Below are 18,831 nucleotides of genomic sequence, written 5' to 3' on the forward strand. Positions count from 1 at the left end.
AGGTTCCCGTCAAGGCCCATTCTTCCTGGCTGTGATGACAAGGCTGATCTTGGTTGCACGTTTCGGCACAAGTACGGCACAAGGGAAACATCAGTTTGCCTTGACAATGGTGAGGTAAGACAGGATGGTATAGGTTCGTGGGAGGCAAAACTTTGCACTTGATCAAGCCTTCGTATTGTCGAATGTTTTTCAGGTCGATGTGTTCCGTCAGCAATTGCGGGTGCCCTACAGGAAAGCGACAATATTTGCACACGTAGGGATACAGCGAACACACGTCCAAGTATTTGATTTCTTCTCCTTTCTCTTCGTCGGCTTGGTACAGCAAACAGGTGGCATTGGTCCTTCCTCCGTACAAACTATCCCTCGGGTTCAGCGGGTCCATGAACTGGTAACTTTCCACGAGGCGTTTAAACTCGGGATCGGTTTTCATACGGTGATCGTATTCGTGTTCCCACATTTCCACCACTTGGTATCCTTGCTGTTCTAACTTTAGGCGCCGCTGACAAGTGTCCTGGTACAAGTCTTCCATGGTCCGTTGTAAAAACTGATTTTTAGTGTTACGGTCAGGGTAGCAGACGGGACATCCGTGAAATAAGCAACCGTTAAACTCGTACACAATCTTGGGGTTTTCTAAGTCCCAGCCATCGACCGAATACGTTCCGATGGTCTTTTCGCCTCCTCCGTTGCGGGCATGCTGAATCCACTTGTCTTCCTTGTCGCACAAGTAATGTAACCAACGTAGGGCTTTGACCGAGTATTGACGCTTGACATAGTTGGTCGTTTGAGGACTGATGACAGCCACGGTGTTTTCAGGCATAAATCGTTGGCGGTACACTAAGGAACACGCTTTGGCAATGGTGCAAGCTTCTTTCAAAGGATCGACCCCTCCGTGTTCCATGAACAGTTCTCGAAATTTTCCACAGCAACGTCGTAAAATGTCCACATCGGAACGACAATACTTTAACATTTCTTCCTGAAAGTCGAAGGGGTCAGAGGCATGAGCCTGGTACCAAGCATAGAAAGCTTCTCGTTGTTCGGTACGCATGTTGTCGGGGTCGTAATAGTGAGCCTCAGGCAAATGGGGTAGAACGGCGTGTTGATTAGCTTCTGTATTGAAAAAGTGAGGAAAGTACCCTTTAGCCATTTCTGTCATTCCAAACGTTTTAGGCATTCGACTCAAAGGCATGGCCAAGTAACTCATCGAATCTTTAAACTGCACTTGTCCCACTTGCATGAAAATGATTTTGGCTCTGTTCAAAATCACTTTAGGACATTCGGTGCCATGTTCCGTATAGTACCTCAAAAGAAACTGTCCATCGTATCCGGAGAAATTGTGAGCCATCACCGTGGCATGACGATGACAATCTCCGTAACGTTCGATGTCCTCTTGGCTCCACATCTTGTCGATGGGGTCTAAGACCCATTGGGCAAAATCGGCTAACGTGTTTGGTCCCCGAAAGATTTTTTCACGCCCTCCGGGAATCTTGCTGTAGTGAGGGCAATGACTGAAGATAGGTTCTTGAATGCACTTCTCGCACGCTTGATGAGCCATGCAGAAATTAGGAATGTGAATGCCGGTCTCTTGCATGCATTCGAAATCGAAAAAGATGAAATTGCCTTTATTCTTGTGACCGTCCTCTTTCTCTGGTTGGGGTTGGTATTTTTGCACGTAGCATTGGTGTTCCAAGTCCACGATGCAGTGACAAATGTGACATTTTTTCTTTCCTCGACATACGTGTGCCTTGGCATTATTGGTAAGTATGCCTTGTCCACACGTAGGGCACAATCTCAGGAGTTGACAAGCACATTTCTTCTGTGAACCTTGCGTCTTCAAATGTTGTTGGTAACAGGTAGGGCTGACAAACGTGCGCAAACAAGTTGAACAAGGCACTGGTTCTTCGCTCAGACAGGGTTGAGAGGCCAAACATCCTGGGCATTTCCATCCACAATGCTTGTGTTGCTCTCGATTGTTATAACCATAATCACATTTCTCACAATAATAACCGTATCGCAGGAATGCAGTGATACTGGTAATGGTATCGAAATGGTCATCGTGATGATAAAGGTGAATGTATTTTCCGTCCTTAAAATCTTGGCCTCGAAACAACAGAGACCCACGCATTTCTTGAGGGTGCACTTTCAAGGTGTAGCGTGGAGCTAGGGCATCTTGCAATTTCTGCATCTCAGGAATGCCACAGGGTGTGTCTTTGGACAGACCAGCTTGTTGCAACAGGAGTTCTGCTTCGTTTCGTTGTTTGGCTCGGTCCGATTGTCGAATAGTTTTCCAGGTTCTTTTCCATTCTGTCGTGTCGTTCTTGTTGGCATAGGTTCGTCCCACCACGATGGCTCGGGCTAAACACATCTGGTCATGAGGGTTGTTAATTCGGACAAGACTTGTTTTGGTGTTGCGAAGGTCGTCCACCAATAACATCTTTTTGCGTCCAGTCCCTTGAGGAAGAGAGACGTGAGCCATTTTCAGTGTGGCTTTACCATCGGTGATGTCAAACTGGTCATTAGATTGTTGTACGTGTTGAATCTTGTCCATGACTTTGGAAGGGGTTAGTTCTGCGGGTCTGCTAAACTCGATCCAAACAGGGGATTTCAAACCGTCGTGATCTATGGATAGTGTCAAGCGATCGTCTTCTTTGGGTTGACATTGTCGCTTGAGTACGGTGAGCAAAGAATCCCACACCCCAGTGATGAACCCTTCTGCTTTCTCCAATGGTACGTCGGCCTTGAAATCTTTAAACTTCACCGTGTAGGTGTAAGCCGTGGTTCTAAATTTTCTAGAGGAGCGCTTTTCCGTCTCTCGAATGGAATAGTATTTTTCAGGGTTGACTAAGGGTGACGAACTTGGTTTAGAGGTTTCAAATTCTGGTTCACTCATGTCCTCTTCAAAATCACTGGCATGAATTTGTGCCAAGATTTCAGCTCTGGTACGAGGCGATAGATCACGTTTCTGCCTCTTACTTTCTTCTTCTTTCTTCTCGAATGAATGGGATCGTTTCATCTTGAGTGCAAAACGTCAAATGACTCAAGTGTAAACACCATAGACTAATTTATAGTCATGGCAGACCAGCGTATATAAAAGGGTGTGTGTCTTGTTCTTTCACTATTCATTTCACTCTCAAGCCGAGCACAACAATGGAAGAGACTACCCAGATGGAACGTTTCGTCAGAGCTTTGCGAGGGGTCATTAGAAAATTCTCTTCAGACCAGCCTACGGACTACTCTCCTTCCTTTCGAGATAAAAGTCAAGATACTTGCTATATCTGTCAGAAGAAAGGGCATTGGTCTTCAGAGTGTCCAGACCGTCAAAAAAGAAAAAAAACAGGGGCTAAAAAAGACAAAAGTCAAGATACCTGTTATTAATGTAAAGAAAAAGGACATTGGTTTCCAGATTGCCCAAAAAAGAAACAAGAGGAGTCAGAAGAAAAGAAGGATTCTTCAGAAGAAGAGAGGGATTCTTCGGAAGAAGAGAGGGATTCTTCGAAAGAAGAGAGGGATTCTTCAGAGGAAGAAGAGGAAGAAAGAAGACAATTCTATTTAAAAGAAGCAAAGAAACAGGAGAAGAAAAGAAGGGAAGAAAATGAGGAAAAAACGGTGAAGAAATTCAAAAAACAGAGAGACTAAACAAGGAGAAAGAAGAAGTCAATGAACTTTTAATTAAAGTGTTCTGTGGTGAATTGTGAATTGGATTGTAAAAAATGGATAAAAGAATACATGAATGATATAAGGTAAGTGTCTTTGAGTTTTGATTTTAAAATAAGAAGCTACACTCACGCACTCATACAAAAAAGACACGTACTATAAGGGTAAAATGGTTTGGTTTTTTTTGTTGATTTTTGAGTTATTGGCAAATTGAAAGGCTATCTCTTTTCGAGAAATGTGGGTGGCCCTGAAAAGGGCCTTTTTATTTTGGTGTAGGGGTGAGTTTAACCAATCAACTTTAACTGCCTTAAGCCTTTGCCACGGCCAAGGCCTACTTCTGATGATTGGGTTGAAATCACTAAGGGTGGTACGATAGGCTTAGTCACAGGGTTGGCGTGTTTAGCTCGGGAAGGTCATATTCTCTTCGGTCGTGATAAAGAAGTCTGATACATTTGTTTCAGACTTCTTAACTCCGCTAAAATGTCCAACAGTACCGTAGCCGTTTGATTTTCACCCTCTTGTTTCTTTGCTGCTACTTCTTCTTCTTCTTGTTTTTTTCTTACCTCTTCTTGTTGCTGTTGCTGTTGCTGTAGGAGAAAAGCTTGTTCCGCTTCCTTTTGTCGTTGCATAAATTTCTCCAATTCTTCTTTCTGTCTCTGTCTAAAATTCTCCACTTGCGGTAATGAAGAAGGTAACGAAGGTTCCGGAACAAATTCTTGGCGAGGTAAGAAAATCCACAAAATCCCAATGTACCTCTTCTGAAAGTAAGTCCGGGTTCCCTTGGGCAGTCTCCCCTGCTGGTGCACCCCAATGGATCGTTTTCTGAGTTTCCGTCATGTTGAATCACTGTCGCAAACATTGACTGCACACAAGCGCTAATGAATCTATATAGACCACGTGACGTCACAGACTGCTCTCTTCGGATTGGATGCGAGCTGACTGAATTTTGTAACACGTGTTCGGATTGGTGAATGAATTCAATCCATTTCAATCCTTCCTGTACCTATAAATAAGCGCAGTTCACTGCATTGATTCACCTATTCTCGTCGCTTCAAGATGTGGACCACAGTTGAGTCATCCACCCTTGTGTCTTCCATGATGTTTAGGACGGACATGCTCATGTATGTCAGGTCCAAGTGGACTGTTGTTGATAGGACAGATACTAGTCAATGGATGAGGAGAGTTTACATAGAAAGACAAGGATGTCTCAAGAGGGTACTTGTGTATGGACCGGCAGTTAGAAGGAGTTTAAGAAGAAGAAGAAGAAGATGTGACAGATGCCATCTATGTTAATATTAATATTAACATAAACCCAAAGGCTCTTTTCAGGGCCAGCCATATTTCTCGAAAAGAGATAGCCTTTCAATTGCCTACCCCTTTTTTAAAAAAATTTAAAAAAAAAAAAAAATCCCATGTTCAATTCCCCTTGAGGCTAGAGTGACCCAAGACTTTTTCCCATGTTAAATTCCCCTTGAGGCTAGAGTGTCCCACGATTTTTCTCCATGTTAAATTTCCATTGAGGCTAGAGTGTCCCAGGGGTCTCTGTAATGCTAATTCCCATTGAGGCTAGGGTATCCCACTTAACTACTTGTCTTGTTGATACTAAATAACAATGGTCCCGATCTGATATCAAATATGGCATCCATGGTACCCATCCTGAACATCTTGTTGTCATTGCTCTTCCAAAATGGTAAGTTGGATCAACATGGGGATTTTCCCAGAAGACTTCTTGCGCCTTGTTGGTCCTAAATGAAAACTGAGCCAATCTGACATCCGGTATATCCACTCAATATATTCACCACAACCTGTAATTTGAAAATCTTGTTATCACTAAAGAATACCGTTGATGATTTCAGCACTCCACCATTAAAAGGAAGAAATAGTCTTGTGTTGATATCCTGGGAATTTCTTTTCAGCCATAGATTATACATTCCCTTCAGGGTACTCTTATTACAAATATAGTACTTAAAAATGCTTGGGGCATGGTTCAATGCAGTGTTACTACCTTTCTTTTTAAAGGGGCCCCAACTAGCCGATTGGTCAAAGGCACTTGCCTTTACAGATCACTTACAGATCTCACCTCTGCCCACGCAGGTTTGAGTCCCAGGTTTGGCCAGTGTCATTATGGGCAAAGACTTATCATTCGTTTCAGTGGACTATTGTTACACATATAATAAAATATAATTCTTACAGTGTATGGGGCATAGCAAGATACTCACTGTTACAGATTGCCTTTAAGTTAATAGTACTTACCAGTAGCAGCCCTTTGGACAGTAGTTCTTGCCATAGTTTTACCAGGTTCTTCCTCCACCAGATATACTGGCTGCCATGTATAGCCTGTAATGTGCTGAAAAATGGAGTTAATTGTAGAAGAACAAAAACAATCCTTACTTTTTTAAATGAGGGCCCTGAGTGGCTGAGTCGTCTAAAGTGCCCACCATTATGGATCACTGCCATCTTGTCTGTCTGTGTGGGTTCAAGTCTCTGGTTTGGCCAATGTGGGTATGTGAGAAAGCTTACCAGTAGTTTCTCATGGTTAGTTGGTTCTTTCTGGGGGTTTTCCTGGTTCTTCCTCCACCATTTATACTGGCTGCCATGTATAGCCTATCTTGCATTGAAAAATGGTGTTAAACCATTCAACAACAACAAGTTTTTTAAATGACTAACTTGGAATTCTATACCTCTTGATACAAAAGTCTGGTATTTACATGCATGTGATGTATTTCATAAAGATCATTTATGCACATGGTATGAAATGGGGAATAACCTGATATTTTCCAGGGAAAAATGTGGAAAAGAGGACATCAGGTAAAAAACTGGAAGGAAAGATGGCTGGTGCTGACTCCACAGCAACTTCGATATTTTACTTCATCCAATGAAAAGGAATTGAAAGGACATGTAGATTTTGATGACAAGTGTAAAATTGAGGTATATCTTGTTGACACAACTTGTACATGTGAACATCATACACAGTAAGGAAGGTGTATAGGATTTGTACATTTAATTTTTGCTTTACTTTATATTTTATATATAATTGAAGGATTGGAGCTACAAGTTGTTCATTAACACGTCACCTTTAAAATTTGCGTTTCTTAAGAATTTAAGTAGATTAGTGTTGATCAGTTCATTATGCGATTTGCAGGTATAAGGTCTTTTTTATTTTAATAGTCGCATATAAAAATAAAATTTAAGAATGAAAAATAAAAAGCAAATCAGAACAAACATGTACAAATCCTATTCACATTCCTGACTTTGTACTATATTGTGCTTACCAAAGCTTGATCATTTTAAGATTCCCAGTATTACTCATGCTTTTTGCAAATTGTAAGAGACTATGGATCAGGAAATCAGGAAGAAACATTATATATAAATGAAGAAAGCCCTATACATCATTTTAGAACTAGTCTAGAGTGTTATTAGTGTTGATTCTAATCATCGTTGAAAATATATGCTAATTTATCAAATATCTTTAGAATTATATTCCTATTAATCATGCTGGGAAAAAGTGATGTATAGAGACTAGAATTTGATGAATTTATTTTCCTGGGAAATAATTATGTATAGAGACTATAATTTGATGAATCCTAGGAAATAGTTAGATATGGAGACTATTGTATGATGAATCCTGGGGAATATTTACATATGGAGACTATAATTGGATGAATCCTGGGGAATAATTAGATATGGAGACTATAATTTGATGAATCCTATGAAATAATTACATATGGAGAATATTGTTTGATGAAAGCTGGGGAATAATTAGATATGGAAACTATAATTGGATGAATTGTGTGGAATATTTACATATGGAGACTATAATTGGATGAATCCTGGGGAATATTTAAATGTGGAGACTATAATTGGATGAATCCTGGGGAATATTTACATATGGAGATTATAATTAGATGAAACCTGGGGAATAATTAAATGTGGAGACTATAATTGGATGAATCCTGGGGAATATTTACATGTGGAGACTATAATTAGATGAAACCTGGGGAATAATTAAATGTGGAGACTATAATTGGATGAATCCTGGGGAACATTTATATATAGAGACTATTGTTTGACAAATGCTGGGGAATCATTATATATGGAGACTATAATTTGATGAATCCTGGGAAACAGTTATGTATAGAGGTTTTAATTTGAAGAATGTATTATCCTGCAAATTGACTTTTTTGCCTTTAGTTAAAGTACAAACCAAAACTCTGATATTTCCTTTCTCTTAAACATACACCAACATATAACTACAATTGTTGTTCTTTAATTTCTATTTTTGGCTCACTTGTGCTTGGATATGAAATAGTTAATGCTGTAGGCCAGTTGTTGATTTAATTGTCGTCGTCATTGTCACCTTCTTAACCATAAATAAATCTACACTGTAACTGATTTTCTATATATTTTAAATGTTACCATTTTGAGTTGGAAAGTAATTTCAGTATTACTGTTTTTTTTCTTTCTTGGACCAGAACTGTTTATATTAATTACAGTGTGTTTCTTTGTCCCATTTTCTTGATCATTCTTTGCTTCACTGGGAATTTTCAAGCTCATCATTTTTAAAAAAAGATACCTACAGTCTTTTTAAATAGTTGCATTACACCTGTAAATGCAGATTACTTATGGAGGCTGGTGTTAGGAATGGTTGACCTGGTGTCAGAATAATGTGACTGGTTGGGACGTGATGCTGCATGTTTGCAACATGATGTCCAAATGGTAGACATCACTATAAACTGCCACACTGCAGACATCATAGCAATAGGACTAAAATTGTTAAAGCTATGTTTAAAAATAATCCCATATCTAATATAGTTCCAAAAGTATGAATTATTTTAGGCTGAAATAAGATCAGTTTAATGATGGGAACATGTAATTAAAATTTATTAAAACCATGAAAAAGCTCATGTGAAAAATTTGCCTTACGGTAATTTATGGAAGCCTGGATATCAGTTTTCAATATTATTTTATAATTTATGGTGAAACATGTTGTTTAAAACAACCAATCAGATGTGAGGGTTTTATAAGGCACTTCCAACTGTTTTATAGATTTTACCTGAGCGGCATGGCAACCACAAACCCAATAGATTTGTGCTTGTTACTTCTCACAAGCCATATGAAATGAGTGCGCATGACCTGAAAACGAAGAATGAATGGGTATCGGGTAAGCACGACTTTTCTTATCTTTCATGTTAATGTTTCTGCCATTTTGTTTTAAAAAGCATCTTAATAGAAGTTTAATTTATTGGAAAACATAAAACTTGCATGAAGTGATGAAATTCATGGTGGCTGCTTCCCATCTGTGCAGGGATGTAACAAGTTTTGTTTGAAAATTACAATCTTCGAGTAGTTGTAATCAGTTGTACAGAGCTGAATTATCTTCTTTATCACAGGGAACATTAACAACTACTTAAAGATTATTTTACCCTTTACATTCAGCTTCTACAAACTAACCTTGGATCTGTTAGTAATCTCTACAGAAGGGTACATGATAATACATTTCCTGGCTGTTAACCTTTACTGATGGATACATGATAATTATATTGGCTGCCTGTTTATAATCTCTACAGATGTTTACATGATAATTACATTGGCTGGCTGTTAATAATATCTACAGCTGGATACATGATAATTACGTTGGCTAGCTGTTAATAATCTCTACAGATGTTTACATGATAATTACATTGGCTGGCTGTTATCTCTACAGAGGGATACATGATAATTACATTGGCTAGCTGTTAATTATCTCTACAGAGGGATACATGATAATTACATTGGCTGGCTGTTAATAATCTCTATAGATGGATACATGATAATTACATTGGCTAGCTGTTAATAATCTCTACAGATGTTTACATGATAATTACATTGGCTGGCTGTTAATTTGTTAATTATCTCTACAGATGGATACATGATGATTACATTGGCTATATGTTAATAATCTCTACTGATGGATAGAAGATAAGGTAAAATCCGTTATAACATGATGCTTTGTGGTCCAAAGAATAACATCACAATATAAGCAGGATTGCAATAATAAATTTTTCTAAAAACTTTCCCATGGAAAATGTGCATTGAAATTTCAATATCATCAGGTTTAACTAACCTCTTGACCATATTTGTTTTGTTTTTCCAAGAGCATGTATTTAGGATGTTAAAAAGAGAGATCACCTTAAATTAAAAAAATGTTGTCATACTGCCATCGTGTTATAAGGGAAATCTCATTATAACCGGTTTCACCAGTAATAACATTGCCCACCATATTCACCATATATATTGGGACACCCTAAAATTAATTATTTTTTTTCCTGTCCCAGAAATTATGGTGAAACATTTTTCACTTAGGTCATATGTCCCAAGACTTGAGAAACAAAATAAATTTCTGTTGCATTTGTGCTCCCCCTTCCCACTGCACACTGCAATAAAATAGAAAAACAAAATGCATATTTGATAACAAAAAGAAAGAAACTAACCTTGTTATCATTTATTCCTTTTTTTCAACCTGAGCATTAAAGAATGAAATATATCCACGAAATCCGTGTATGTAGCATAGGCTTGCCTGCTGTAGCATGTATTGCTGATGTCTGATAACACACGACATGTTGTTCATTGACATGAACATTGAGAAACAATTTGTGTTTGGTTGTGCTCAAAAGTTTGTATATGTTCAGCTGAAAACTGGATCCAAAAAAAAATCACAAACGAGAGGGAAATAATCAATATCTTGAAGACAACTGTCATTCATGAGTGACAAGGTGTCAGGTGCAAAATAACCAAGACTGAATTATATCCATGTCAACTGTATGACAGTATCTTGCAAATAAAAATCATTATCTGAAAACACATTCACTTGAGTGCAAGTGACAATGTTTTCACTAGCACGGGTTACAAAAGTATTATTAAAGCAAGTTATTGCTGTGTATACTATTTACCTGCAAACATCAATGCCCATTTGTATTAATTATAACTACAGATAACAAGCACAGAGAAGTCCAGGTGGTGAATAAACACAAATGGCAGTGAGCAGTAAACTCCTTCTATAATCATAACGACAGGACATCAGAGGCAAAGGTTATTTTTATTACAAAGTAAGCTGACCTTAGAAGCCGACTTTGGATACTTTGAAGACTTTTTAAAAAAATTTTTTAAGGATATCACTACAAAGATCATTTTATTGTAAAGCAAGCCAACATCAGAAGCCGACTTTGGATTCTTTTAAGTGTGGTGATTTTTTAAATTTTCTTTTAATATACAAAGACTACTGAGATATGGAAGCCAACTTTGGGTTCCTTTCCCTGGTATTCATGGGAATTTTGAAAATAAACTGAAATAATGGAACAAATTTAAAGGTGACACAATATAGTGCTTTGTGCACAGACATCGATGACCTAGCATCGCCCAGAATATTCGAAAAAAATAAAATCATGTGATGAATTCGTGAAGGCCAGAAGAGAAGCAGATGATTTTGCCAACGAGATGGAAATAATCAACCAATATATTGAAGACAACTGCCATTCATGCATGACATGGTGATAGGTGCAGAATAACCAAGATTGAATTATATCTAGGTCAACTATACGACAGTATGTCACAAATAAAAATCATTACATGTGTTTGAAAATACATTCACTTGAGTGCAAATGACAATCTTTTTGCTAGCACCAGTTACAAAAATATCATTAAAGCAAGTTATATACTATGTACCTACAGATATCATTGCCCATTTGTATTAATTATAACTACAGATGCAAAGCACATAGAAGCCCAAGTGGTGAATAAACATAACTGACAGCGAGCAGTAAACTCCTTCTTTGAACTTGCTGACAGGACATCAAAGACAAAGGTTATTTTTAGTACAAAGCAAGCTGACCTCAGAAGCTGACTTTATATACTATGAAGCTGGATTTTCTTTATGTTTAAAGGTTATCAATACAAAATTTATTTTATTGCAAAGCAAGCTGACATCGTAAGCCGACTATGGATTCTTTAAATGTGCCAATTTTTTTGTTTTTGATTGGAATATACAAAGACAGCCAAGATATGGAAGTTAACTTTGGTTCCTTTTCACCAGTATTCATGGGAATTTTGAAAATAATTTGAAGCAATGGAACATTTTTTAAAGTGACACAATATATTGCTTCATGCATGGACATCGATGACCCAGGCATTGGCCAGAATATTTGGAGAAAATAAAATCATGAATTCATGAAGGCCAGAAGAGAAGCAGATGATTTTGCCGACAATGTGATTGTTAAAGTGGATGAAATTCTAGTGTACTTTGATCACATTCCTGGACAGACTGATGATAAAATCCGGGTCAAAAGGGTTAGAATTAGCGATTAAAAAAAATCTGACTTTAGTCCTTGTAGTTTCCACATCAGGTGATGTGTTGCCTGTAACAATTTTTCACAGTATAAGAAAGCTAAACAAAAAATATTCATGCACTGAAAGAATGGATCATACATGTGCACAAGAAGGGTTGCATTGAGATTCTGCTACTGTGGATTAAAGAGTTTTATCTTAATTACACAGTTTTATATTTTTTAAAATAAAATTTCAGTTGGGGTGCATTTTCCAACATGCAATTTTTGAATGATTTGAAAGGTGTCCCACAACTTATGACTCGAAAAAATGATGTGTTCCAGAACATAGTTTTAAAATTAATTTATGGTATCACAACAGTTACAGTGCCCCGACATATACAGTAAATACGGTAATTGTTAATAATCTTTTCAGATGGATACAAGGTAATAACATTGCCTAATTTTTAATAATCTCTACAAATGGATAAATATTTTAACATTAACCATCAAGGATGTTCAAATTTATGTATGTTTTTCAAGAGGAATTGCAACTGCTCTGGTAGCCTAGTGGTTAGAGCATCTGCCTCGGATGCGGTAGGTCGTGGGTTCAATCCCCAGCCGAATCATACCAAAGACTTACAAAAATGGTACTAACAGCTGCCTCTCTTTGTGTTCAGCATTAAGAGGTTAGTGTTAGGACTGGTCGGCCTGGTGTCAGGATAATATGACTGGGTGGGACAACATGCTACATGTCTGCCGCATGATGCCCCAGTGCTAGACATCGATATAAACTGCCACACTGCAGACATCGTAGCGATATGACTGAACAATTGTTAAAGCTATGATAAAAATCCAAATCACATGTGATATTGCTAATGTCATGCATAGAAAATAAAACTACCATATATCCATATATATGCACTTACAAGTAAAGTCTAACTGCAAACACCATAGGCCATGATCTACTGGCACAGTATGTCATGGCAGATCTGGGTCTGTGCAGTTTGTAGGTGGACTCAACTTTTAAGCAAGTATATATAGTGTATGGTAAATTGATCAGAACATGTACAGATGTACCATGTTATATTCAAATAATGTTTTGTCAAATAAAATGCATTAGTCTTTGAAAAACATCAAAAACTTAAAACCTAATTTTGCCACATGCTGAATAATCAAACAATAATTGTCTGTCAGTCATGTGGTCCTATGGACAAGTAAACAGTGTATGCTTCATGAAGCAATGTAATCACTTATTGGTTCATCAGCTGTTTTCCAGATATAAATTTTTTAGATCTTATTTACTATAACATGCTCTTTTGCACTGTAAGACATTGCTAATTTTGTTCATAATTAATATCTAGCTTTCCAAGTGGCAATAGACCATGCTGGAAGAAAGGTCCATCTGCAAAAGCAGGAGGCAAAGAAGAGATGTGCGGAGAGGATGTTGAGGAAGAAGCAGATAGAAGAGCAAGAACAGAGAAAGAAAGAGGAGGCTGAGCTCTCACAGAAACGTCAGATGGAACTGGAATTGGAAAAGAAAGTAATTTTTTTTTTTAAATGTGCATTTTCATTTAATTTATGCACATATTTTATTGCTGTGGCGATACTGGCACAGTGTTGTACAATATTTGTTTTTAAAGAGGATACAATAATCTTTCCCAGAAATATGTATTTCAGACATAATGATAGGCTAATTAGCATATGACTGTTTCAGGAATTTGCGTCCCTATTGCTGCCTCTCCATATAGGAATATAATAATAGTCCATATATGTCTTTATTATCTATTGTCAATGCAAAAATCAATAGTTTTGATAAGGTGGCATTCTTGTTTCTGCTAATGAGTTTAATAAACTTTCTTTTAAGCATTATGCAAGATTTTTTTGTTGTTGCAGAAAAGGATGGAAGATGAGGAGTTATTACGAGCCAGGTTAAAAGAGCTAGAGGATGAGAGAAAGGTTGGTACTATGCACCGCTTGGTCTAATGACCTACGAAAACATGCATCACAGTTTTAAAATCTTAGCTAGAGGATGAGAGAAAGGTTGGTACTATGCACCGCTTTGTCTAATGACCTACAAAAACATGCATCACAGTTTTAAAATCTTAGCTAGAGGATGAGAGAAAGGTTGGTACCATGCACCGCTTTGTCTAATGACCTACAAAAACATGCATCACAGTTTTAAAATCTTAGCTAGAGGATGAGAGAAAGGTTGGTACTATGCACCGCCTTGTCTAATGACCTACAAAAACATGCATCACAGTTTTAAAATCTTAGCTAGAGGATGAGAGAAAGGTTGGTACCATGCACCGCTTTGTCTAATGACCTACAAAAACATGCATCACAGTTTTAAAATCTTAGCTAGAGGATGAGAGAAAGGTTGGTACTATGCACCGCCTTGTCTAATGACCTACAAAAACATGCATCACAGTTTTAAAATCTTAGCTAGAGGATAAGAGAAAGGTTGGTACCATGCACCGCCTTGACTAATGACCTACAAAAACATGCATCACAGTTTTAAAATCTTAGCTAGAGGATGAGAGAAAGGTTGGTACCATGCACCGCCTTGACTAATGACCTACAAAAACATGCATCACAGTTTTAAAATCTTAGCTAGAGGATGAGAGAAAGGTTGGTACTATGCACCGGTTTGTCTAATGACCTACAAAAACATGCATCACAGTTTTAAAATCTTAGCTAGAGGATGAGAGAAAGGTTGGTACTATGCACTGCTTTGTCTAATGACCTACAAAAACATGCATCAGAGTTTTAAAATCTTAGCTAGAGGATGAGAGAAAGGTTGGTACTATGCACTGCTTTGTCTAATGACCTACATAAACATGCATCACAGTTTTAAAATCTTAGCTAGAGGATGAGAGAAAGGTTGGTACTATGCACTGCTTTGTCTAATGACCTACAAAAACATGCATCAGAGTTTTAAAATCTTAGCTAGAGGATGAGAGAAAGGTTGGTACTATGCACTGCTTTGTCTAATGACCTACAAAAACGTGCATCACAGTTTTAAAATCTTAGCTAGAGAATGAGAAAGGTTGGTACTGTGCACAGCATTGTCTAATAACCTACTAAAACATGCATCACAGTTTTAAAATCTTAGCTAGAGGATGAGAGAAAGGTTGGTACTATGCACCGCTTTGTCTAATGACCTACAAAAACATGCATCACAGTTTTAAAATCTTAGCTTCAAATTCACTCTTCATGCTGCCAATGAAAGTGTACAGAATTTAAAGACATTCAGAAGTCTGTCTAAATGTCTAAAGGTAAGTGGATAATGCCAGCCTACTTGTATAATATAATCATCTTCGCTTAACAAATACATTTAGATATAATTAGGTGCAGATTGATTAATTACATATTAGATTGTTTTGAGAATTTGAGCAAAATGATGGTCAACATTTATTTACTACTTTGAAATTTTTTCAAAATGACATACTCTATGTATGCACATACCTTCTGACATGAAACTCCATATTGATGGTCCTGGAGTATTTTTTAAACCGATTCAAAGAATTTAGCTTTTTTTCCTATTTTGCAAACTGATTCAGAGAATGGATATGTTTTGTATTCCACTGTACATCAAAATTTTCTTCTACTTGAAACATACTTCAAGGCATATAAATATTTGACTTGCAGTCAAGGTTTCCCACACATGAACTAAATAATACAAAATCAAGTTAAAAATGCCTGGACTCCCATTTAATCACAAACATTAATCCATACTTGATATAGAGTATGTAATTGGTATATCCAAAAAAATGTCTCTATATTCTCTATACAAAGTGCAACTTGAGTTGTCTGGATAAGATTTAATGATTTCTGTTATCTGATATTTAACACAATTTATGTTGTTGTCAAAAGATTAAAATGCTTTGACACTGGGGAATCTTTATGATTACAGATATCCCTCAAATGTTCTTTTATTCTCACTTGGAATTACCTTTTAGTCTCACCTATTGTTTGCCACCTCTAGTGCATGGACAGGGGGTGACTAGACCACCCCAGCAGATAGGAGGGAATGCCTCCGGATTCAATCAGTTATGATCTTCCCTAAGTAAATACTAAAAAAGCATGTCATAGTTTTAATTGCCTGTCAGGTTACAAAAGGATCAACCAGATAAAAGTTTGTTTGAAAAATGAAACGATCAAACTTTTTCAAAATAGTTCACAAAATGACATGGTTGACTTATGTGATGGATAAATCTAGCTGATTTGCTAGCCGTGCTTTTGTTATCTCAGTCTGGTTGTCTCTGGTTGTCTCAGTCTGGTTATCTCAGTCTGGTTGTCTCAGTCTGGTTGTCTCAGTCTGGTTGTATCAGTCTGGTTGTCTCTGGTTGTCTCAGTCTGCTTGTCTCTGGTTGTCTCAGTTATTGTGTTCTACGTTCACATAAAGTTTGGGCTAACATAATGTCAGGACATGAAACATATTATAATATCAAGTCATAATACTTATAAAAGACCAAAATGACAGAAAATGAAATTTGCATGCAGCAGGAAATTTGAGAAAGATTAATCAGAAAACCATCCTTGTGTTCTAGAAATTCTAACCTTTGGATGAAAATGGCAGTAGTAGTGTGAAATCTATTTAGAATACAATGGGTTCATAATTGATCCATTTTTTGAGGTTCCATAGCGTGCTTGTATAAGCAAAATAAGGATAATAATGTCTGAACGTTTTTGTTTGTTCCTGAAAAGGCCCGTGCTGATGCAGAAGCTAGATTAGCAGAAGAACATATGCTGAGAGAGGCAGAACAGCAAAAACTAAGAGAACTTGAAGAAATAAAGAGGGATCTAGAAAGACTTCTGGAAGAGGAAAGACAAGCAAAGAAGGATGAAGAAATTGTTAGAGCTCTTCAATCAAGGTTTAGTATATATGAATTAAACTTATTCATCACACTCAAATACTCACCCACTTTCATAAAAATAAGAAACTCACTTCTGGTAGAAAATTGAAGTTTGCCAATAATGTTTAGTTGTGGGTTTTATTTTATGTATGCTTAACAGTTAAAGCCTTTTTATCATCCTCTTTTTGTAGATACCATAAAATTAAAATAAAAGATACAAAAATAAATGGATTAACTGATAAAATGAAGCCATGGTTTATGTATAAGCAAGTATGTGTAAACAAGTTTAGCAAGAAGGATTACTAAATGCACATGTAGCCTTGGTTTGGTTTGCAGAAGAGGAAAGAATAAATGTATATCAGTAATGCAACTTTCAAACAAATATCATTGAATCATCAATGTCACAACTTTAAATATTACCATAAATTCATTTGACCATTTAATATAATAGAAATCTGCTCAATAAGTTTGTATTTGATCATCTGTAGTAAACGTTATTTCCTTGGCTCAGTGTTTCTGGCATCATTCATTAAGAACACTAAACATTGAAGTCTGACAGCTGATTTTTTAATGCCTGTTTATAATGTTGCTAATGAGGTGCATTAGGCTGGCTTGCAAATGGGGAATTGGTGCATCAGACTAGCAAGCAATAGGGGAATAAGTGTGTCAGGCTATCATGCAATAGCCGAATAAGTACAAGAGTATGGCAGGCAAAATGGGAATAGGTGTGTTGGCCTGGCAGGCAAAAGGGGAATAAGTGCATCAGGCTGATATGCTGTAGGGGAATAAGTACATCCAGATGGCATGCAGATGGGGAATAAGTGCAGCCAGATGGCATGCAATTGGGGAATAAGTGCATCCAGATGGCATGCAGTAAGGGAATAAGTGCATGCAGATGGGGAATAAGTGCATCCAGATGGCATGCAATAGGGGAATAAGTGCATCCAGATGGCATGCAGTAGGGGAATAAGTGCATCCAGATGGCATGCAGTAAGGGAATAAGTGCATGCAGATGGGGAATAAGTGCATCCAGATGGCATGCAATAGGGGAATAAGTGCATCCAGATGGCATGCAATAGGGGAATAAGTGCATCCAGATGGCATGCAGTAGGGGAATAAGTGCATCCAGATGGCATGCAATAGGGGAATAAGTGCATCCAGATGGCATGCAATAAGGGAATAAGTGCATGCAGATGGGGAATAAGTGCATCCAGATGGCATGCAGTAGGGGAATAAGTGCATCCAGATGGCATGCAGTAGGGGAATAAGTGCATCCAGATGGCATGCAGTAAGGGAATAAGTGCATGCAGATGGGGAATAAGTGCATCCAGATGGCATGCAATAGGGGAATAAGTGCATCCAGATGGCATGCAATAGGGGAATAAGTGCATCCAGATGGCATGCAGTAAGGGAATAAGTGCATGCAGATGGGGAATAAGTGCATCCAGATGGCATGCAATAGGGGAATAAGTGCATCCAGATGGCATGCAGTAGGGGAATAAGTGCATCCAGATGGCATGCAGTAAGGGAATAAGTGCATGCAGATGGGGAATAAGTGCATCCAGATGGCATGCAATAGGGGAATAAGTGCATCCAGATGGCATGCAATAGGGGAATAAGTGCATCCAGATGGCATGCAATAGGGGAATAAGTGCATCCAGATGGCATGCAATAAGGGAATACATTTGTTATCTTTTGTTACAGACTTTGTAGATTACTGAGACAAAACTATTACTATTTTACCTTTTTATGCACTGTCTGTGTTAGGAAGGTGGTGCAAAAAGAGGCTGGCAGATGAATGGGAGAATTAAAATGAAATTTGAATGAAATGCTTCATTGACATTAAGCAGGGGTGGTAAGAAAATTGGGAGCACTGCTTTTGTGGTATTGTTTGTAGCATTATTGATATCAACTAATGCTTAACTGCCTGACCTAAATCTTGATAGTTTTGAGCTAATGTTGACACCTTCTTTAAGGGATAGATATCAAACCAGGTGCATATCAATAATCTTTTCCTTCCAGCA

The 18,831-nt window shown here is 37.6% G+C and overlaps 1 protein-coding gene across 4 annotated transcripts in view; it reads left to right on the forward strand.

The window, feature by feature from the left end:
- The window catches only part of LOC149775053 (switch-associated protein 70-like), a 74,463-nt gene that overhangs the window by 38,849 nt on the left and 16,783 nt on the right, over positions 1 to 18,831 (forward strand). For all 4 annotated transcript variants that reach the window (XM_089943064.1, XM_089943063.1, XM_089943065.1 and 1 more), the window contains exons 4-8: positions 6,433 to 6,579; positions 8,698 to 8,812; positions 13,313 to 13,491; positions 13,845 to 13,907; positions 16,659 to 16,825. In XM_089943064.1, coding sequence (XP_089799190.1) covers positions 6,433 to 6,579; positions 8,698 to 8,812; positions 13,313 to 13,491; positions 13,845 to 13,907; positions 16,659 to 16,825 — 671 coding nt within the window. The remainder of the gene's footprint in view (positions 1 to 6,432; positions 6,580 to 8,697; positions 8,813 to 13,312; positions 13,492 to 13,844; positions 13,908 to 16,658; positions 16,826 to 18,831) is intronic.

Source organism: Sinohyriopsis cumingii, chromosome 19 (genome assembly GCF_028554795.1).
Source record: "Sinohyriopsis cumingii isolate HCF-2022 chromosome 19, ASM2855479v2, whole genome shotgun sequence".
In the NCBI taxonomy this organism is placed as follows: Eukaryota; Metazoa; Mollusca; class Bivalvia; order Unionida; family Unionidae; genus Sinohyriopsis; species Sinohyriopsis cumingii.